This window comes from Macrobrachium rosenbergii, chromosome 51, assembly GCF_040412425.1.
Source record: "Macrobrachium rosenbergii isolate ZJJX-2024 chromosome 51, ASM4041242v1, whole genome shotgun sequence".
NCBI lineage: Eukaryota > Metazoa > Arthropoda > Malacostraca > Decapoda > Palaemonidae > Macrobrachium > Macrobrachium rosenbergii.
The window spans coordinates 30,595,888-30,618,770 of NC_089791.1; the positions used below are offsets into that span (position 1 = coordinate 30,595,888).

Here is a 22,883-nt window from a genome sequence, read left to right on the forward strand (position 1 = left end):
TCCACATGCAAAAGGACCCAAAGCAAAAATGTACGATTTCAGAGATGCAAATGCAGCCATTCTTGTACTTGTGTATGGGTGTTCTTTTGGAAAGACTAAACATAATGATTACAGTGACCATTATTAATGTAGTAAAGTTTACAGCAGTTATTGTGGTTATTATCATGCAGAAAACACTTGGAACATTATTCTAAAGTCCTCCAAGCATCTTCAAACAGGCTCTACTGGCAACTGTAAGTGATGCAATTCTTTAACATACCCTCAATAGGCAACTCTTGGCGCACACCTTCCGCATTCCCAGCTCCTGCACCAAGATGGTCCTCACTGACTCCCTGTTCAGGCTGAGCTCCTCCGCTATCATCCGCACTGTCAAACTGCGATCACTCTGCACCAGCTCTTGCACTTTGTCAATGGTCTCAGCTGTCTTCACTGAGGAAGGCCGTCCTGATTTGGGGTCATCCTCCACCTCCTCGCGGCCACTCTTGAAGCGTTTGTGCCACTCGAAGACTCGCGGCCGGGACATCGCGTCCTCTCCATAAGCCTCCTTGAGAAGTTTGAGACATTCGGTGGGGCCCTTCCCCAACTTAACCAGTTTTTTCAAATTGATTCTCTGCTCCATGCTTGCACCACCTCCAGTTGTGTGACAAGGCGCAACAGCAGTGTGATACACACCAGCCTGAAACAGAAGCACAGAGTGAGCGAGGTGAACAATATTTAGCAGAACAGTTGTGAGACATTGCGCAACATGGTGACATAAGCAGTTAGCCAACTGGCATTGAGGCATATGTGTGGCTTCACAGTCTCACTTCTTTATTGTCACACCTCGCTTATGTGGCTTCCACAGTCTCGCTTCTTTATTGCCACACCTCGCTTATGTGGCTTCACAGTCTCGCTTCTTTAGTGCCACACCTCGCTTATGTGGCTTCACAGTCTCGCTTCTTTAGTGCCACACCTCGTTTATGTAGCTTCACAGTCTCGCTTCTTTATTGTAACACCTCGCTTATGTGGCTTCACAGTCTCGCTTCTTTATTGTAACACCTCGCTTATGTGGCTTCACAGTCTCGCTTCCTTATTGTCACACCTTGCTTATGTGGCTTCACAGCCTCGCTTCTTTACTGTCACACCTTGCTTATGTGGCTTCCACAGTCTCGCTTCTTTACTGTCACACCTTGCTTATGTGGCTTCACACCGCATTTTTATGTGGCTTCCACAGTCTCGCTTCTTTACTGTCACACCTTGCTTATGTGGCTTCACAGTCTTGCTTCTTTACTGTCACACCTTGCTTATGTGGCTTCACAGTCTTGCTTCTTTACTGTCACACCTTGCTTATGTGGCTTCACAGTCTTGCTTCTTTACTGTCACACCTTGCTTATTGCTTCCACAGTCACTTCTTTACTGTCACACCTTGCTTATGTGGCTTCCACAGTCTCGCTTCTTTACTGTCACACCTTGCTTATGTGGCTTCACAGTCTTGCTTCTTTACTGTCACACCTTGCTTATGTGGCTTCCACAGTCTCGCTTCTTTACTGTCACACCTTGCTCCACAGTCTTTACTGTCACACCTTGCTTATGTGGCTTCACAGTCTTGCTTCTTTACTGTTTATGTGGCTTCCACAGTTTTTCTTTACTGTCACACCTTGCTTATGTGGCTTCACAGTCTTGCTTCTTTATTGCCGCATTTTGCTTATGTGGCTTCCACAGTCTCGCTTGTTTATAAATAAACATGTGTATATCTATCTATCTATCTATCTATCTATCTATCTATATATATATATATATATATATATATATATATATATATATATATATATATATATATATATATATATATATATATATATGATATGAATATGCATAAATGAATATGCAGAGAGAGAGAGAGAGAGAGAGAGAGAGAGAGAGAGAGAGAGAGAGAGAGAGAACACTGCAATGTTTACTTTATCTCCCCAAAACCGGTTCTAATTAAACAGACGCCTACGAACTCTCAAAAAGGAAAAAAAAAAAATTGAAAAACTGAGAGAAAATTTTTTTAATCTGAACCGGAAATGAAAACTAAACAGCAGCTGCGTCATGCATCATAAACAAAAGAATCGCTATGTGAGGAGCTTTGAGGCAAACAACAACAACAGCAACAACAACAATAATAATAATAATAATGAAAACAGAGTGAGACTGCCAGACAGCCTACAAAAATATGAAAGCAAAACAAAAGACCGGATTAGCAGCAGCAACAGAAGGAAACAACCAAGCAACCAAGCAGGCGAACAACAGCGAAACAAAAGCTACATAACAAATGGTTAACGAGAAGCGTCCTCCTCCTCCTCCTCCTCCTCCTCCTCCTCTGCTGTGAAACAAGAAGAAGAAGAAGAATAAGAAGTAAGTCAATCGGCACCAAGGAGTCGTCTTGTCTGCATTAAGCAAAGGTATTCATGTTTGGCCTCCATCCAGAATGGTAAACACAAGGAGGAGGAGGAGGAGGAGGAGGAGGAGGAGGAGGAGGAGGAGGAGGAGGAGGAGGAGGAACGTATGTCGGGGGAGGGAGTAGGAAGTGTGTAGCAATGGAAGAAAGTTGCTTTATTTCTCTTCTTCTTTTTCATCTTGAAGTTTAAAAAAGAATTCGGGGTATATATACAAGACAGCGCGTTTGTTAAACATTCCTTCAGAAGGCGAATGGAGAGAGAGAGAGAGAGAGAGAGAGAGAGAGAGAGAGAGAGAGAGAGAGAGAGAGAGAGAGAGCTAGCTTGTCTTTGTTGGATCCACGCTGAAAATAAAGACAACATTAAAAGCTAAACAGATGGGGAAAAGAAATTCTGACCAGCGCTAATTCCTCTGGAGAACTGTCTGTCATTTGCAAATTCTGAGCACGAGCGACAAAAAAAAAAAAAAAAAAGTCTTCGTTCAGCTTCTTCGAACGTTTCGGGGAAAAAGTTAACCCAATCATCAGGACAATGGATTCCCAGCTGTCCCAGAAGGCCCTCTACGGAGGAAGTGTCTTCAGCGCACCTCACGTGGTGCACTGCAGGCATTGTTTAAGGTTCTTTGCAGCGTCCCTTCCATGGCTCCTAGCTGCAACCCCTTTCATTCCTTTTACTGTACCTCCGTGCACATTCTCTTTCTTCCATCTTACTTTCCACCCTCTCCTAACAACTGCTTTGTAGTGTAACTGTGAGGTTTTCCTCTTGTTGCACCTTTCAAACTCCTTATTCTCAATTTCCTTTCAGCGCTGAATGGCCTCACAGGTCCCAGCACTTGGTCTTTGGCCTAAATTTTATAATCCATTACCATATAAAGAATTTGATGAAGTATTGGCTTCAGTCTGAGAGTGAATCTTACCTCGCCTCTGATATTTCTACCCTTTCCACTCCCACCTGTGACCCACAACAGTAAACTGATAACCAGATACTTGTCTATTAATAAGGAAAACACTCCCATAACGTTCTTTTCCACAGCCAGACCCGGAATCGAACATGGGTTTTGAGCAGAGAGAGAGAGAGAAAGAGAAGGAGAGCAGGAATCAAACGCGGGTTTTGAGCAGCAGCAGAGAGAGAGAGAGAGAGAGAGAGAGAGAGAGAGAGAGAGAGAGAGAGAGAAGGAATCAAACGTGTTTTTGAGTACAGAGAGAGAGAGAGAGAGAGAGAGAGAGAGAGAGAGAGAGAGAGAGAGAGAGAGAGAAGGAATCAAATGTGTTTGAGTACAGAAAGAGAGAGAGAGAGAGAGAGAGAGAGAGAGAGAGAGAGAGAGAGAGAGAGAGAGAGAGACTCTCCTTTCATCCTAAAAATCAATGAAATTAGAACGAAAAAATATGTCAACACCTGCATGGGAATATTAAGCCCCCAATGAAACACCGAACCACTGCCTTAATCTTCGGAACTTCATTTGTTCATTTTGTCTGTTATTTACTTTATTCTCCTTATTCCTATTTTCCAAAACAAGCAAGAAAGGAAGAAAATTATTACTACAGAAAAGAAAGAAGTGGTGATTATGCAATCAAGACACTGGAAACTGAAATATCTTTGAAGGCCAGTTTTTATGTCGTTTGCAAGAGGACTTGCAAGTGATTGGCACTCAGCCATTTCATTTTTTAAATGCATTATTTTTGCAAGGAGGTTTTTAGCATATACTGTATCATCCTGCATCCATTTATCACCTCATCAATTTCATTTCAATTTTTGTTTTTTTGGTTAATTTTCTCTACCTAACTATCCTTCAACCTATCATTTTCTGTGCAGTTATGCTGTTCCTCACTGGCACTTGTTCCTCACTGAGACTTATTCCTCACTGAGGCTTATCCCTCACTGAGACTTATTCCTCACTGAGACCAAACCCCAGACAAGAAAGAAACAAAGAAAAGAATTCTTGAAAGAACAAGATATTGTTCAGTCACCTTCAAGAAAGCTGCGAGCAAGAAAGATTTTTTTTTATGGGTATGAATGTTGACTTTATCCCCCCCAAAGAAAATTACATCTGATTTTTTTGGAAATAACTTGATTATTATCTATTTAATTTCCAAAAAAATTTTAGCTACAAAATAAATACTGCTGACAATCTACAAGCACTATTTCACTTACCCAGGGAGACATGCAGTCAGTGCACACAGGATGGTAGTGGCGAGGGCACACAGCCTTCTTGCAGGTGTGGCACCTATGTCGGGTTTTCCTGTCTGAGCTCCTGGGGCAGTCCCTGCACCTCACAACAGGAAAATCACTCTCTGCTGCCACTGGGCCGCCTGGATCTGTAACCAAGGCAGGTGTCTCGACTTTGAAGACAGCTGACATCAGGTTCTTGAGGTCCCTTGACAGGAATGGAGAGTTGAGTCTCATCACTGCCCAAGGCTTGATGAGTTCCTCTGCCAACAATTGCATATACTTCCTCCTGATGAGTGGCTTGTGGTATGACCTGCAGTTATTGTCACAGTGTATGATCCAGGAGTTCAGAGTCCCTGCATTGAGTATTCTATAGAATATACACAGGGGCCATCGTTTTGTATTTCTTGAGGCAGAGTATAAAGCACACATCTGGTCGAATTTACTGACGCTACCTTTTGTTTGATTGTAGAATTCAAATATTTCAGGTGTGCCATCAGTTCCTAGCACTGCTCGCGTGTGCTTGGATGACAAGAGCAGCACTGACTTCTTTGTCTTGCCTTTTAGTGGTACATGTGACGTTAGAGTCATCTCCTCATTGAATAAGCAGGCAGAAGATCCATGCTCAAGCTGTTCTCTTCTCTTTATTTCCTTTGCTATTTCCTTTTCGACACCTCTGACTGTCCCCACCACTGTCATGCCACAATTGTTCAACAGATCACTGACTAGGGGTACTGATGTGAACCAGCTGTCAGTTGTCACATTTCTACTGGTGTTGTGGTAAGGCCTGGTCAGTTCCTTGATGAAGTAATGGCCAAGGTTATGGAAATCACTGGCCCCTGTCTCCTGCTTACCAAGATAAGGGATTCCTCCTAGTAAGTAATTGCTTTTGCTGTCTGTGATCAGCATAAGCTTCAGACCACGCTTCTGATGTTTATTGCGGATATACATTTTGAAGGGGCACCTTCCTCTGAAGCCCAACAGCTGTTCATCAACAGTGAGGTTCTCGCTGGGTGTATACATCTCCCCACATTTCTGAATAAAGATATCCCAGATCTTCCGGACTGGTGCAAATTTGTCAGTCTTCTGCCTATCCTCCCTTGTTTCTGGATTGTCAAACTGTAGGCAGTTCAAGAGGAACTCAAAGCGCCCAAAAGACATAGTGGAACAGTATAGCCCTGCGCCAGTGGAAGGATCCCACATTTCCCTGAATGAAAGATGGTTGTTTCTTTGGCAGCCACTGAATATAAGTAGGCCAAGTAGTGCTCGCAACTCTGCTGGTTCCACTGGGTTGAGTGTAGCAGTTTTCCTGGCATACTTAGGAGCTCTGATTTCAATACTCTTGTTGGTCCATTTCACAATCTCATTTATAATTTCATCTACAAAAAAGAGTGAAAAACACTCGTGAGGGGTGTCAGCAACCTGCGCTTTCTGTGTTGGACCTGTGGTATAGAGTGAAATATTCCCTGCAGATGTTCTTGGCACTGAGGCAACCTGAGGATGACAATTCCACCTGAATCCTGATGTATTTGAAAGTGTGCTGACATTGAAATCTACTACTGGTGGCACAACTTTGTCATCATCATCATCCTGCGTTCTCTTTCTTGTCCGGGCAGTTGGGGCTACTTGAGCTGGGCTGACGGTAGTAGAGACTGATGCTACAGCGGAAGACTTAGGTGTCACTGGTTCAGCAGTGGCTGGGGCAGCCACGGCTGCTGCCTGGCCTGAGGGGGTCTCATGACAACGCCTGGGCATGACAGGGGTTAACGTTCTCTTTCGTCCCTTCCTATCTTTTGCGCGTACGCAAGAGGCATCGTCACCCTCGTCACTCTCGTCAGATGAATCGGTTACATACTCTTCCTCTGAGTCACTATCACACAACAACAGCGTTTCTATTTCACCTTCTGTTTCATCGTCCTCGCTTTCGCTTAGTTCCGAATCGTTCACTTGTTCCGGATCTTCCTCTCCCTCGCACACAGAAGGGTTTGATAACTCGTCGGTAGCGTTTGTCGGACATGCCATTTCACTCGGGGGTAAGTTACAGTTGCTCTAATGTAAAATTCAATGCTTCAGAGAAAAATACAAGTTTATCACTGGTGAAAAATAGGATAAATAGCAGCTTTTTACATATGGCCGGTGAATGAACACTCCCAAACCTTGGGTGACGTTAGAATCCTACGCCATCACAAATGGCGGGTGAAATTCTCCCAAAATCAACTTCACTGAAAAAATGGTGACAATCTCCCAGAATCTTCATGAAAAAAACACCCAGGGAGGAATGCACAGGACTCTACCCCTCACGATGGCAGCCGTGTCGGTACTGAGACTATCCCTGGCTCCCACTTACTTCATGCGAATGGGAGCTTTTCTCCCATGGTCAGTGGTAAACCTCTTTCTACTTTGGCTGTTCCCGTTTGTGGCTGTGGCGTTTGTTGTATGTAGAAGGGAGGTTTTAAAGTTTGATGGATATGGATTAAAACTGACAAAGAATACACACACACACACACACACACACACACACACACACACACATATATATATATATATATATATATATATATATATATATATATATATACACACATCTATATATATATACATATGTACATACACATACATACAGTATACTGTACACGATGAATATAATCACTTTTGTACGTGATTCATACATCACACATTACCACAGGTGAAAAAAGAGAGAGAGAGAGAGAGAGAGAGAGAGAGAGAGAGAGAGAGAGAGAGAGAGAGAGAACAAAATGCAACAAAGATAAATGCAAAATCTCATCCAATGGAAATGTCAGGCTCTCTGAACTTTTGCCAAGAGAGAAATAACAAAAATGATTAAATATGGAAATTCAGAAACGAACAATTCGGAGAACTGAATCGAATAGTGTAAGATTATATTCCTGTTGCCTAGATTTATATATATATATATATATATATATATATATATATATATATATATATATATATATATATATATATATATATATATATATATATATATATATATATATGTATATATATCACAAGTGTTTTTATGAGCTCAAAGTATTATCGGTCGTAAAGATAAGAAATAAATATCATTTGACGAAAACACCAAACCAAACCCACCTCTCGCCCTCTAAGCCTCCCCCCCCCAAATTATAACAATCCCCTCCTTCCCCCTTCGCCACCCCCCACCCACCCGGGGGTGCAAACTTTTCGTAAACTAGAAATAAACGACAAAGGGTCGCATACAAATATAGAACCGACCGGGTCAGGTATGCTGTAGAACGCAGAGCCGCAGACGTGGCAACGCCGCTGACAGCAAGAGAGAGAGAGAGAGAGAGAGAGAGAGAGAGAGGAGAGAGAGGGTGGGTAGACGTGGCACATTTGGAGCCGACTTGGCAGCGCCGCGGTGAGTGTGTAGTGGGATTGGGGTTCTGATGGAGGGGGGGGGTGAGAGGGGTGGGTGATAGGGGCAGCTTAGCATAAGGTATGTGCCATGAATAGACAAAATAGAAACAGGAGATTATGAGCAGGGCTCTCTCTGGCGTTGACCGCAATCATTAAGTTGTAGTTTATTTTCTCTCTCTCTCTCTCTCTCTCTCTCTCTCTCTCTCTCTCTACGGCAGCCAGGAGCTTCGGAAGAGCAGAAAATTCCTGTTCGAGAGAAAAACAGCTTCGGTGTAAAAGCCAGTTTACCGATTTTGTGGAACTTCTGCAGCGCACGAAAACACGATGGTATTTATTCAACAGACGACACACAAAAGTCCGAAGTATTTTCTTATGTAAGATGGTAATCTCTCTCTCTCTCTCTCTTTCTCTCCTAGAGATTAAGAACAAAAGGCTTCTTTTGGATTTAACGGTCTCTCTCTCTCTCTCTCTCTCTCTCTCTCTCTCTCTCTCTCTCTCTTAAGTCTAACGCTCGGTCTAGCAAAGAAGTATTGCATTCATAGAAGAAGATACAAACACGGTCTCAAAGTCTCAATGACTGAGGTTTTTAGAAACTTTGAGCCTAATTATTGTTCTCTTTAAAATATTTGCAAGTCTTTTCGACTCGAGAAAACTGCTCAAAGCACACTTGTCTGCTGACGTCTCCTGAATGTCAGGTGTACCGGCTTTGTTTTCTATTCCTTCGTATTTCTTTATTCATCTTTTCCTGCGACTCTCTTTTCTCTCTCTCTCTCTCTCTCTCTCTCTCTGTGCTCCTTCTCCAGCCTTAACTAATTCGCAATGTAACTCTTCTGGTTCGCCCTCCACCTTACCTTGAATATTTCCATCTCTCCTCTTCCGCTCTCCCAATCTTTCCTTTCTTTATCAAACTCCGTTTCTTCTTTCGCTGCCATTGTCTTCATATCACTCCTCAGATCCAGGTTTGTCATCTTCCTCGCCCCTTCTTCACCTTCTTCTTCTTCTTCTCCTTCTCCTTGCGAGAGTTTTTTACTCGACCTCTCTGGTATAGGACTAAGAATCCCTTTCGCAATTCTCTTCCCTCCTTGTTTATCTGCTGCTCTCGTTTCTCTCGAGGTGGATGGAAGAATATCTGAAGGGAAGTACACACACTGTATACCTAAAAGTATACAGTTATACATGTGTATTTTAGGCTTATTGGTCACTTAATGGCATGTGGCGATAAATTCAGCTATGACCACAGGAAAGATAAAAGAAGTATCATGCGCTTTCAGCGTTATTTGCCTGAATTCGCGTACTGTGTACATCATTTATGAATTATCATGTCAAGGTAATATGATGCACGTTTGACTGACTGCGTGCATATATATATATAACAGCTACAGCTCACCTTCAGTCAGAGGCGAGAACTTCGTAGGAATAGCTCCCGTCTTGAGCTTCCTCCTCGACGCTTTCGGAACAGGTCGGTTGAGCAACCCGTACATGAGGTTTTTCACATAGGCACTCTCCTTGAAATGCAAACTGCACATCACGGCTTTATCGTAATCGACGGGATCCCGCCTCTTGCAGAAATTTATCCATCTCTTTCTCAGGGACTCCGGTCGTTTCGGGAAAACGTGGAATGATAATGATAACCTTTCTCCTTCGTCGACTCTCGAATCACAGCCGTAAACGGCGCAGACTCTCGGCATTTTTCTAAGTCACTCGGGAATCTGAACTAATAGATATGTAAGTTGTTGTTCTTGGTGATCTTCACACTGCACGACGTGTTTGTAAACAAATGGCCGGCCTGGCTGCGTGTTTATTCCTCCTGCAACAGCCTTAGGACGAGGTCGAAAGGGGTCTTTTTGGGTGCGGAAGATCTGACGTCACGACTAGCTACGCTGCGCGGAAAAGGTCGCGTTTTCAGATCGCGGGTGAGCAGCCGGCGCGCAGGTGCGTGACGTCATCTCTGCCTCTTGGGCTCCGAGTACGCTTGGCGATTCAATATTATTTGGGGTTTATTTCCGTTTTGCTGTTAAATATTTTGCAGTACTAAATAATTTTACTTACTGACTTACATATCAAATTCATAAGTTATATGTCAGCCAACAACAACAAAAAGATATGAATATTTTCTTTTTTTGTAATGTCCAAGGAGAAACCTGTATGTCAGCCAACAAATAAAATAATATATACAAGCAGAAGGATAATTGGAACACTTAATACACACCCTTATAATTAATTTTATTACAAAAGGAGAGTCGTCTATCCCAGTTTAATAATAATAATAATAATAATAATAATAATAATAATAATAATAATAAAATAATAATAATAATAATAATAATATTGAAAAGGATGGCTGTATTATACGAATTTATCTTAAATTCATATTGGAAAAAGGATAGTGTGTGGAATGTGGGAAGTCTTTTATTGAAATATTCATAATAATAATAATTTACTTGTAAAATTGTATAAACAATAAGGAGAAGTGAAACACTTATCACATACCTTTACAAATAATATATACAAAATGATAATTCTGTTCGTCTTTCAATACAAAAACACTGCAATAATTCGTTGCTAAAAATCAGTAGATATGATAAATATCTAAAACTAGAGTTAGCACACCTGCCCTCTTTCCAAAACTGTCTGCCTCAAAATGTGCATCCCAAATAATATGCATATAACACTCACTAAAAATCGTTGTTTTCTTCCATATTAGTACATAACCTTTAAATACATAGATTAATTTTATTGAGAAGTTTCACACATTTAATAGCGATTGAACATGCTGATGAATACTGAGCATGTCAACCTATCAGACCGTCATTCGATGGGCCGGAGTTCAATTCCCGCCGCCGGCTGATGAAGAGTTAGAGGAATTTATTTCTGGTGATAGAAATTCATTTCTCGCTATAATGTGGTTCGGATTCCACAATAAGCTGTAGGTCCCGTTGCTAAGTAACCAATTGGTTCTTAGCCACGTAAAATAAGTCTAATCCTTCGGGCCAGCCCTAGGAGAGCTGTTAATCAGCTCAGTGGTCTGGTAAAACTAAGGTATACTTAACTTAATCTATTTTAAGACAGAGTGGTTCTTGATGGTAGGCTTCTGCTTCCTAACATTTGCATTTATGACTTGAACCGTGGACACACGGTCTCGTTTGTCAATTTTTCATTAGTTGTATTTCAACAGAGCTCTTTCACATTCACAATTGATCCCTGATCCAGATTTACTGAACAGCAGAAGCACCAATATGCAGTAATTGTGCTTTGCTGTCGAACTTCTCAGTTCCAGAGGTCCTTTATACCTCACAACTTTATACTGTGGAACAGCCTTCCTGAGGTTGTTGCACAATTGGAACCTCAAAAGTTCAAGGGAAGTTGCAATGCATTACAACCCTAAAGCAGTTCTTCTTGTATTTTCAAAATTTACTTATATCTTTATCTGTTTATTAATATTTTTTTCATTTCTAATAACTAATCTCTTCTTTCTGTATTTACTGTTACCTTCCGTTACTTCTTTCAAATGAACACCATATTCTTTGGAAGCTTAAATTTCCAGTTAATGGCCTTTGTGGGATTGTTCCACATGAACAGGGTTCATCTTCTGAATAATTATTATAATCATAATATTACAACTCAACCTCCATTTCTTACCTTGGCTTCTATTCCTTCTGGCACTGCAACTCTGTTTTCCATCTTTTGATGTATCTGGGTAGCTTTATCTTTCGTCCTAGTCCTCTTTTTGGCCCGTTTGGATTTTGTTCCAGAACTGTCATCCTGATGAGTGGCAGCCGAGGTGGACTGGGAAGGAACCACGTCTGGTCTGAGTCTCTCCTGAACACGAGCAGTACCTGCATTCAGAAACACAGGATGAAGTCAGTGCAAAGTCTCAGGCGGAACTGGTCCAATCTCAGGCAGCAAACTACTGTACAGTATAGAAAGCTGTAATGCAAGTTTCTATAATGCACAGCATTGTAATACCCACGAAAGTAAAGAAAAAAATTGAAAAATGGCATAGTTTAACATGACACGTGACAAGTTGTGAATTACTGACAGGATTTACTGGAAAATCTCACGCAGAAGGGCAACACCGGATCATGTTCTTCTACATGTGACAAAAGTGACTGTTACATTAGCACTTATGAGAGATTCATTATACAACAAATAAAAAAAAAAAAGTGAAATTAGCATATACTCTAGACCATATTAATTTTCACAATCAGCTCAAACACGCTTGCTACAGTAACACTAAAAACCCTGCTCTGTGACAGAACCGTTTATGAAAACTTCCTTACTGTCAGTGACTTAAAAACCACAGTTTTTGACTTAACCTAACATGTATTATAATTATAAAAGACATATAGGATACGTGTACAGCTTACTCATGAAATATTTACTGCAAATTGCATGAAACACCTCACCGTGCCACATTTCTCTGCCGAAGTAGTTGCCTGGAGTAAAGTGACCCTGCACACAATGGCATGTTTCCCCGGATCAAGCAAACTTTCTCTTCTTAGATTCAAAGCTCTGACCCCACGATATCCCTTAGTGGGGTTCTTAAGAAATAAAAGATCTAGGCCTAATTATTGTCTGCACAGGAAGACTACTCAGAGGTAGATCACTACGCAGAGGCCTAATCACCTGTTCGAACAACTTTATATTCATAAAAAGAAAGTATAAAAGAAAAACAATTTGAATAGTATTAATGAGATAACTTCTTCATTCATTGCATAGGCTAGGCCTATTCTAATTTTGTACTTCATTTCAAGAATTTGGTCCAGGCTACTTATCAACTGAAGATTGTCACTAAAAAGGGCATTATGAGATTGTAAAAGTAAGTATATCTTAGTTTTACCAGACCACTGAGCTGATTGAGATTGTAAACAAATTGCTAAACCATACCTGACTTTACGTCCTTAGCAGGTAAATTTAAAGTGGGAACTACAGTCTGCTTTAAGCGGCGATAGTTTTTCTGATAAAGCTGTGGTAGCAATTCACGTTGAAGATTCCTTTCGTAATCTTCTGTCCGGAAGTGGACAGAACAAATCCTGGCATTCTTAACATTAATGGCGTCAATTCTTTTACATGCACTGATCCATACTTTAGACACCTCTTGGTCTTTAGGGAACCTATGCAAATAAATCCCTTTCTGTCTAGAACTATTAGTGCACCCAAATATGGCACACACACCCATAATCGTGAGCTCCAACACTGCAACTGACGGAGTGACAAGTGCATCGCCCGACGCCCAGTCGATGTGTTCCAGTGACGTCACTGAGAGAGGGAAATCAGCGATCGGACGCCTGGTGAACACACCTTCTCTTTTTACATCTTGAGATGAACTTTTTAAGAAGTTTCAGGGAACTGGTTTCCGTCAGTCCTGGGTTTTGCCAAGATCTCGACAAATGCAGAAGAGGTTTTGTACGAAGGTTTGTACTGGTTCTGTTCGTGAAGTGAAATTATCCCTGGTTTTTTTGCCTCAATATGAAAAGGAGGATGTCAGGGGTATACTTGCCAAATTTATATATGTAGGCTACACACACGTATATACATATACTGTATATATATATATATATATATATATATATATATATATATATATATATATATATATATATATATATATATATATATATATATATATACTGTATATATATATATATTATTTATTTTTTTACCTAAATCTGAATTTAGGTTACAGGCCAAGCGCTGGGACCTATGGGAAAGTCATTCAGATCTGAAACGGAAATTTGACAGTAAAAAAGTTTGAAAGGCGTAACAGGAGGAAAACCTCGCAGCAGCTGCACAAAGAGACAATTGTTAGGAGAGAGTGGCCAGGAAGGTGGAAGAAAGAGAATACGAACGGAGGTACAGTAAAGAGCATGAAAAGGGCTGCAGCTAGGAGCCATGGAAGGGACACTGCGAAGACCCGTCAGTAATGCCTACAGCGCACCAAGTGGGGTGCCCTGACGGCACTACACCCCTACGAGGTAAGTTTTAAGTATACCTTAGTTTTACCAGACCACTGAGCTGATTAACAGCTCTCCTAGGGCTGGCCCGAAGGATTAGACTTATTTCACGTGGCTAAGAACCAATTGGTTACTTAGCAACGGGACCTACAACTTTTTGTGGAGCCCGAACCGCATTATAGCGAGAAATGAATTTCCATCACCAGAAATTAATTCCTCTAATTCTTCATTAGCCGGCCGGAGACGGGGTGAATGCTTTCTGTCGAAGACTCAGAAAACACTGAAATCTGTCAGAGAACGCCTTGATTCGGCAATTCAATGCCCAGCCCCCCAAAAGAAAAAATAAATAAAGGGAATAAATGACAGATGTATAATATAAAATATCCCCGTACCACTTCCTTCTAAAGATAAATAAATAAATACATTGTTGTATCATCTCCCTCCCAAGGTAAATAAATAAGCTTATCGCCTGCCAGGCCTGTACAGATCAGAGAACAAAAAGTACAGAGGAAAGAAGTTATTCTCTCTCTCTCTCTCTCTCTCTCTCTCTCTGGCCTCGAGGAAGGACAATAGGACCGACTCCCTGAATTCAAGCATTTCTCTTGATGAGCTGAACAATGAAATGGGTTTAGAGAGAGAGAGAGAGAGAGAGAGAGAGAGAGAGAGAGAGAGAGAGAGAGAGAGAGAGTATACCATACAATCTATGTGAAAGAGGACAGAGATCTGTCACAAACGGACTGCTAATCCCAGGAAACTCTGTTCCTTACAAAGACGAGTACAAAAAATACGGGGGAAAGAAACTGTTCTCCCTCTCTCTGGCCTCGAGGAGGGACAACAGGGCTGCCTCCCTAACTTCAAGCATGACTGATCAGCACTGAAATGGTTTTAGAGAGAGAGGAGAGAGAGAGAGAGAGAGAGAGAGAGAGAGAGAGAGAGAGAGAGAGAAGAATACCATGTGCGAGTATTCCCTGCTTTTTCAAAATGAGGTGCCTCGACGAGGTAATCCTCGTCCACGTCGCTTTCATCTTTCGTTTTAATAAATAATAATAATAATAATAATCAAGATTCCCTTGGGAAACACTGGTAGCAGCACGACAAAAGATTAACTGATATGTTTATCAAAGGCAATTCAGTTCCCCTTCCCCACCCTCTCTCTCTCTCTCTCTCTCTCTCTCTCTCTCCACCACCTGTCTGTTTCTGTCACCCTTCCCCTTCTTTCTTTTCCTCTCTCCCTCTCCCCCTGTTTCTTCCGTCTGTCGCCCTCTTTCCATTTCCCTCACCCTCTCCCTCTTCCTTTCTTTCTCTCTCTCTCTATCACTCTTCTCTCTTCCCCCTTTTATTTGGAGCTTTTTCCCTTTTCCCCTTCCGTCCCTTTTCTGTGAGTCTCTCTGTTTCTCGGTCTTCCCCTGTCTGTCTGCTGTCTGTCTGCTCCTGTCTCTCTCTGTCTCTCTCTCTCTCTCTCTCTCTCTCTTTTTATTTGGCATTTTTTCCTTTTCCCCTCCGAATCTCTCTCTGTCTGTCTGTCTCTATCTCTCTCTCTCTTTCTGCCTAGCTGTTTGTCTGCCTGTCTCTCTCTGTTTGTCTGCTGACTGTCTCTCTCTCTCTCTCTCTCTCTCTCTCTCTCTCTCTCTCTCTCTCTCTCTCTCTCTCTCTCTGTCTAGCTGTTTGTTGGCCTGTCTCTCTCTGCCTGTTTGTCTGCTGACTCTCTCTTTCTGTCTGTCTGTCTGTCTGTCTCTCTCTCTCTCTCTCTCTCTCTCTCTCTCTCTCTCTCTCTCTCTCTCTCTCTCTGCCTGGCGTCACAATTGCTGAGGTCAAGTCTTGTCTCTCTCTCTCTCTCTCTCTCTCTCTCTCTCTCTCTCTCTGTCTAGCTGTTTGTTTTTCCCTACGAGAATGAGTTGTATCTTGACACTTACAAGAAATGTCAGGCACAAGAGAAGTTACAGGTAAAAGTAGACTCGTGAACTTGGAAAACGCGAAGCAATTGTCTGACTAGTAAAGAATGCGAACTTCGGAACTCTCTCGCTTTCCCTGTGTTCCGGGGAATCAGTCAATACCCAATCTTGTGTGGCCAGTTCTGGTTTGGTTGGCTATAATTTTTTTTTTTTTTTTTTACAGTACTCCTTTGTGATTATGTACCTTGAAGCAATTGTCTGACTAGTAAAGATATATTTATATATATATATATATATATACCCAATATATATATATATATATATATATATATATATATATATATATATATATATATATATACAGTATATATATATTTGTACATCTCCCCAAGCAACCCACCTGCCAAAACCTTGATATAGACTTTGAAATATGAAATACTGTGCTTTGCTTAGCACTGCCTGACAAGAAAGGGCAGGAAATATTGGCCCCTCCCTATAGCCTCTAACTGCACTCTGCGTATCTCTCTCTCTCTGTAAGCATGTGGCTGCTGGAAGATCCTTTGTTTCAGAACGTGGAGCCGTGAGAAGATTAATCTTGGCTGGTGATGCAGATTAAGAGAGAAGCGAGGCCCCCGTAGAATCACATGGCCTGGGTTCACCAGGCGGTGCCCGTGAATCAAAATGATGCGGGTGCATAGACGAGCGACACTAGCACCATCTGGACAGGAAAGCATCCCAATTCCAGAACTGAGGTTTCAAAAAGACTGACTCTCGGAATGGCAGATCAGAGGCATACCGAGAGACACAGGGGAGACGTAGCAGACATATCTGGACTCAGTCGAGGAACAACCCTTCCCTTTGCTTTCCCGTCTCCTTCAGAGTGCTGTGCCCCTACCACAAGGTCCACCTTGCAGGACCTTAGTCTTCTTACCAGTGAGCCCCTAGAGTTCTCCTCCACAGCCATTTCTACACTGAAGCCATCTCTTCTACAAGGTAAAGTAATCTGTTACAAAGTTTCTTTCATTTGGTTACACCTTTAATTCTCTCACTGAACTTCCTACTTTATTTCCAAGTGCCAGTACTGCATATCAGCCTCGCCTTGTTAGTGCAGTGTTACGTAAATTCCAGTGTTTGAGTGATTACATAAAATCGCGTGTTCAAGGCACCACTGGAACCCTCCATGTGCTGCCTTGTCCTATGCTTATTTTACTGTGTCCTTACTGGCCTTTAATTCATAAATCTCTCCGTTACAGAGGGAATGTTAGCCGTGGACTCCTTCCTTAATTATGCCTTGTGCATCGTGAACCCCACGACGCCCTTATCAGCATCGTCATAAGAGACAGATATATCTTTGAAGTGTTTATAGTCTTGTATTATACTTAATCTCCCAGGCCTTACCTGCCTGATTAGTTAATTTCATCTTCTGATCATTTACTAATGTAAGTATACATAATCTTAAACTTACCCTAGTTGTTTACTTACAACTGCCTTGTGCACAGAGCCTTCAGCTCTGTTATACCCCCTTTTTCTTTGCATGTTACAATTACCTGAATCAACTGCAGTCAGAACTAAGGAATTATATGTGGTAAGTAAAGTAACCATTAATTCAGAGTCTATAACTGGCTTATGGTAAGCATTCCCCAGGTAAGAACATAATAATATATATATATACATACTTGCTAGAAGTTTCCTAAGGCGTTTGGGGACTGAATCTGCAAGATTTTGAAGAGTTTCCGGTTCCAATGCCTCCCAACACACGCGCAAGGCAACCTCTAACTTCTCAAATGAGGAGGTGTCATGATCTCTTAATTTGGCTTTAAGGATTGCCCAGAGATTTTCCATGGGTGAGAGGTCTGGGGAATTTTCTGGCCAGTCCTTTATATATTCAAACCCACAGTCCTCCAGCCAATCCTTTATCAGTTTCGCCGTGTGAGCAGGAGCACCGTCTTGCTGGAAGATGGATGTCTTGCTCTTCTCAAATGAGGATTCTAAATGAAGATTGAGAAGCGTATAATACATTTCTTTATTCACATTTTCATTCCGGGGAAGAATCACTAAATCCCCCAAGCCACCATAACCAAATGAACCCCACACCATTAAATACTGCGGGGACTTAACATTAGCGGCATGAAGGCTCGCACTCAGGGGGTCCTGCCCGGGAGCACGCCACGCTGACTTTTCCTTCATGTCAGACACAAAGAACGTGGCTTCGTCTGACCACAGTACTTCCCTCCACTCGTTCAGTCTCCAGTCTTTGTAGTTTTTAGCAAACGCACATCTTTTCTTTCTCTGGGTGACAGTAAGCAAGGGTTTTCGTAAACACTTTTTTTTATGATACCCCTCCCTGTGCAGAGATTCTTGAATCGTCCTAATAGATGTTTCCCCAAGCAGCTTAGGATTGTCCTCCTTAAGTTTACGTGCAGTAAGGGTGGGGTTCTGGTGTATCTGTCTCTTCAGAACCTCCAACATTCGAGAAGGGATCTTCCTGGGCCTCCCACAACTATGGCCATGGGGGTACGTCGCCGCTACCACTAGCCACAAACTTCTTAATCAAGTTATAAACTGTTCGCTGCTTCACTCCAGTCTTAGCAGCAATTTCCTTGGGTTTTAACCCATCCTTGTGATACTGTATCACTGTCACATGATCATCATGTAGTGTGTGGGGCTTAGACATGATCAAACACTGGTACACAAGGCCCCAAAATTGGCAGGATCAGAGCAAGTCACGAACAGAACCTCCATTCACGAGCTCTTCAAGCATACTGACCATCTACAAAAAAAAAATACCAAACTTTAGTGGAAGCAATGGTCTTAGTAACCAACTAGTCATTTTCTCCCAGCTAATTTTTTCCCCATACATTTGGAGCCTTGTCAAGAATCGCAAAAAATAGTTGCAATCGTAAAATTTTGCAGCTTTTATCTGTGCAAACTATATAAATATATATATATATATATATATATATATATATATATATATATATATATATATATATATATATATATATATATGCAGCAAAAAGAAGCATGCTTGAGAATATCAATTTCATGCTTGAGAATATCACTAAGTCCACGTCGGAAGGCGAGTGAAAACTGGGACTTTGAACAAGTACTTTCGCAGTTCATTCTATATATTTTCAAGTTCACACTGAATACAAAAGAAGTTGACAGAGATTTATATACAAAAACAGAATGGGGGCTGGGTGATTTATATATATATACATACATATAAAAGCCTATAAACTGTATATTCAGATATTTATATATAAGATCTAGGGTTTCCTTCCTTGATCTGGCGCACACAAATGCCTGAAACTTAGCTTTCGATGATACGTTCTAGGATCTCAGGGTGCTTTTTTCTGAACTGACAAAACTGATGGTTCCTCACGATGACACGTTCAACCACCTCCTAACTTTTTCTGAACCGACAAAAGTCCAGACGGTTAACTCGGAGATTTCTTTGGTCTGTTGGCCTGCTTCCTTCAGTGTAACGATCTGTGCAATGATTTCATGCGGGATATGCTTCCTCCTGCCCATAATAAGGTCACAGGTGGGGAGAAATAACAAATAAAAAAAACGGCTTGGTGTCTAAGGCAGATACGGATACCTGACAATGAGGACTGTTAGTCCTAGGAAGCTTGCTTGTAACTTTTGTATCTTTTCCTGAATAAATATCTCCGCTTGATACCATCCAGTTTTAATGAGGTCCTGTCAGTAATTATACATACATACAAGTTAAGTATACCTTAGTTTTACCAGACCACTGAGCTGATTAACAGCTCTCCTGGGGCTGGCCCGAAGGATTAGACTTATTTTACGTGGCTAAGAACCAATTAGTTACCTAGCAACGGGACCTACAGCTTATTGTGGAATCCGAACCACATTATAGCGAGAAATGAATTTCTATCACCAGAAATAAATTCCTCTAACTCTTCGTCAGCCGGCTGGGATACATACATACAAACACACACACATATATATATATGTATATTATATATTATAGGCTATATAATACATATATTGTAAAAAATGTTTGCGTAAGTGTATTGATATAATTGTTCATTTCAAAACGTACAACCTTCTAGACAAAAAGAGAAGAAACAGGTTTTCTGTACCAGAGAAATGAAAAATGTAAAAAGTAAGCTTCTGGGAACCAAACGGATCTCTCTCTCTCTCTCTCTCTCTCTCTCTCTCTCTCTCTCTCTCTCTCTCTCTCTCTCTCTCTCTCCTATAAGGCTTTGTATAAACTGACAAAAAGGAAATGAAAAAATTATAACAAAGACAACACAAAATTAACCTCTCTCTCTCTCTCTCTCTCTCCTACAAGGATTGGATAAACTAACAAAAAAGATAATAAAAAGTATAAAAAAGTCAATACAACATTAACCTCTCTCTCTCTCTCTCTCTTATAAGGCTTGGGTAAACTAACAAAAAACGATAAGTAAAAAGTATAACAAAGACAATACAAAATTAACCTCTCTCTCTCTCTCTCTAGACAGGACAGATACTTCCTAATCGACACATTGAAAGAAGAGGAACGAAGAGGAAATGTGGGAGAGAACAAAGAAGACCTTTTTCCTCCCTGGTCCTCTTGAACTGTGTGTGTGTGTGTGTGTGTGTGTGAAGGTTCCTCGACTGTGAATTTCGTTTGTATTTTGTACTGAAATGTTGGCTCTTGTTTTGCACTGCAATTAATAAATACACTCTGTTATTATTATTATTATTATTATTATTATTATTATTATTATTATTATTATTGGAAAGAGAAACCCACAAGATTCCTGTGTATAACTTGTTTACTTGTAAATATTTACATGTTACTTTTAAACTCGAGTACTTTCAGGTCCTAACTGTGACCCTTTTTCAGAAGAAAACTGAAAGAAGTTTTTGTTTGATTATTATTATTATTATTATTATTATTATTATTATTAAAATTAAAATTCGAAAAGACAAACACTCAAATCGAGATGGAAAAGCAACGAAAAAATAAGTAAATCAATCAAAAAGCAATGCCCCAAACAAGAGGGTACATGATTCAGAAATAGCTTGTGTGTACAGAGTGTGTGTGTGAGAAAGAGAGAGATACAACGAATAAAAAAAAATAAATAAATAAAACAAAAAGCAATGCCCCAACACAAGAAGGTACATGATTCAGAAATAGCTGGTAGAGAGAGAGAGAGAGAGAGAGAGAGAGAGAGAGAGAGAGAGAGAATCGATAAGGTGGCACCCAGCTCCAACATCCGAACTCAGGAACCCTTCTCAGCATCACAGCGTGGCGGAGGACGACGTTCTTCTTCTTCTGTCTGTGCCAAAACGCATTTTAAACCCCCTCTGGGGAGAACCCCAGGGAGGGAGGGAGGAGGGAGGGACAACCCCCTCCCTCTTCCCCCCCCCCTCCTGTTCCCCCTGCAGTGGCGTCTGCTGCCTGTCACTTGGCCAGGCACAAGTGCCAAAAATACTTTTCTTCGGCCGCATCTTTCAGAAGGACCCTTAGCTAGCACACATAACCCTCCCCCTTATCCCCCTACCCCGACTCTCCTTCCCCCTCCATTTCACCACCGTTATAATCCCGGTACCCTCTTCTCTTCTCTTCTTCCTTCTCCTCCTCTTTGCCTTCTTCTTCTTCTTCTTCTTCTCCTTCTTCTTTATCTGTTTCCACTCAGTCTCTTTTTCTCCTCCTCCTCCTCGCCTTCTTCTTCTTCTTCTTCTTCTTCTCATATATCCTCTCTCTCTCTCTCTTCTCCTCCTCCTTGCCTTTTAGTTCTTCTTCTTCTTCATCAGTTTCCACTCCATCCCTTATTCGTCTGAGATTCTCGTATCCACTCTCTGTCTCTGTCTCTCTCTCTCTTCTCCTCCTGCCTTCTTCTTCTCTGCTTCTTCTTCTTATTTCATTTATCTTCTTCTTCCCCTCCCCCTTGCCTTCTAGTTCTTCTTCTTCTTCTCATATTCTCATTTATCCTCTCTCTCTCTTCTCCTCCCCCTTGCCTTCTAGTTCTTCTTCTTCTTCTTTATCAGTTTCCACTCAGTCCCTTATTCGTCTGAGATGCTCGTATCTCTCTCTCTCTCTCTCTCTCTCTCTCTCTCTCTCTCTCTCTCTCAATGTGTTTGTGCATTCATGTGTTTCTGCTTTTCATCCCTCTCTCGCTTCTTGTCTGTCATTTCACCCCCTCCACCTCTTCTATCCCATTCCTCATCCCCCTCCCCCCCATTCCATCATTCTATCTTTAACCTCATCCCCACTCCATCTCTCTCTCTCTCCTTTCATAATTAATTCATTTTCATTTTTCTTCTCTTTTCTTGACGCCTTCCTCTTTCTTTTTTTCCTTCTCTCTCTCTCTCTCTCTCTCTCTCTCTCTCTTTCCTCCCAAATAAGCTGCCACCCACAACAGTCACTAACAACTAGGTGCCTAATCCACTGCTGACGTTAACAGAGAAACACTGGATTTTTAGAGAGAGAGAGAGAGAGAGAGAGAGAGAGAGAGAGAGAGAGAAACTGAACCTTTGCAAACAGAGCAAAAAAAAAAAAAAAAAAAAAAAAAAGTCGTTGATTGACCCAGATATTTAGCATGGCGTCACTCTGACGTCAGAGCTCATACACACAGACACACTGTCTGTCTGTCTGTTTGTCTCTTTGTCCAGAGGGCAAATCCCTTTTGAAGTTCTAATTTACCTTTGTTATGTAATTGGACATTCGACGTTTGAAATAGCCACAGATACAGGGAATGGAATAGAATGGAATATAGAATTTTGGCCCGTGGCCAAGCGCTGCGGTCTATGAGGTCATTCAGCGCTGAAAGAGAAATGGAACAGCTGTTAGGAGAGGGTGGAAAGTAAGATGGAAGAAAGAGACTATGAACAGAGGTACAGTAAAAGGACACAGGCATAGGGGTGTCTTGCTGCTATGGGATCAGAAACTCAAATTACATCGGATTCAGAATCTATTCTCTTCCAAACGGTCAGAAAAAAAAGCTTGTGAAAAACAAACCTCAGAGCTCTGTGGTCACCTTGAAGTTATTCAGAATGTAGAATACAATTTAGGATTTTGGGCCAAAGACCAA

At 41.4% G+C, this 22,883-nt stretch overlaps 1 protein-coding gene across 16 annotated transcripts in view; it reads right to left on the minus strand.

The window, feature by feature from the left end:
- The window catches only part of LOC136833254 (platelet binding protein GspB-like), a 214,499-nt gene that overhangs the window by 112,558 nt on the left and 79,058 nt on the right, over positions 1 to 22,883 (minus strand). For 10 of the 16 annotated variants that reach the window (XM_067095157.1, XM_067095154.1, XM_067095159.1 and 7 more), the window contains 2 exons: positions 11,622 to 11,818; positions 260 to 676 (listed from right to left, as the gene is read on the minus strand). In XM_067095157.1, the coding sequence (XP_066951258.1) occupies positions 260 to 676; positions 11,622 to 11,818 (614 nt within the window). Of the gene's footprint in view, positions 1 to 259; positions 677 to 4,568; positions 6,912 to 11,621; positions 11,819 to 22,883 lie in introns of those variants that run through there. The other 6 variants (XM_067095166.1, XM_067095165.1, XM_067095156.1 and 3 more) reach the window with 3 other exon arrangements.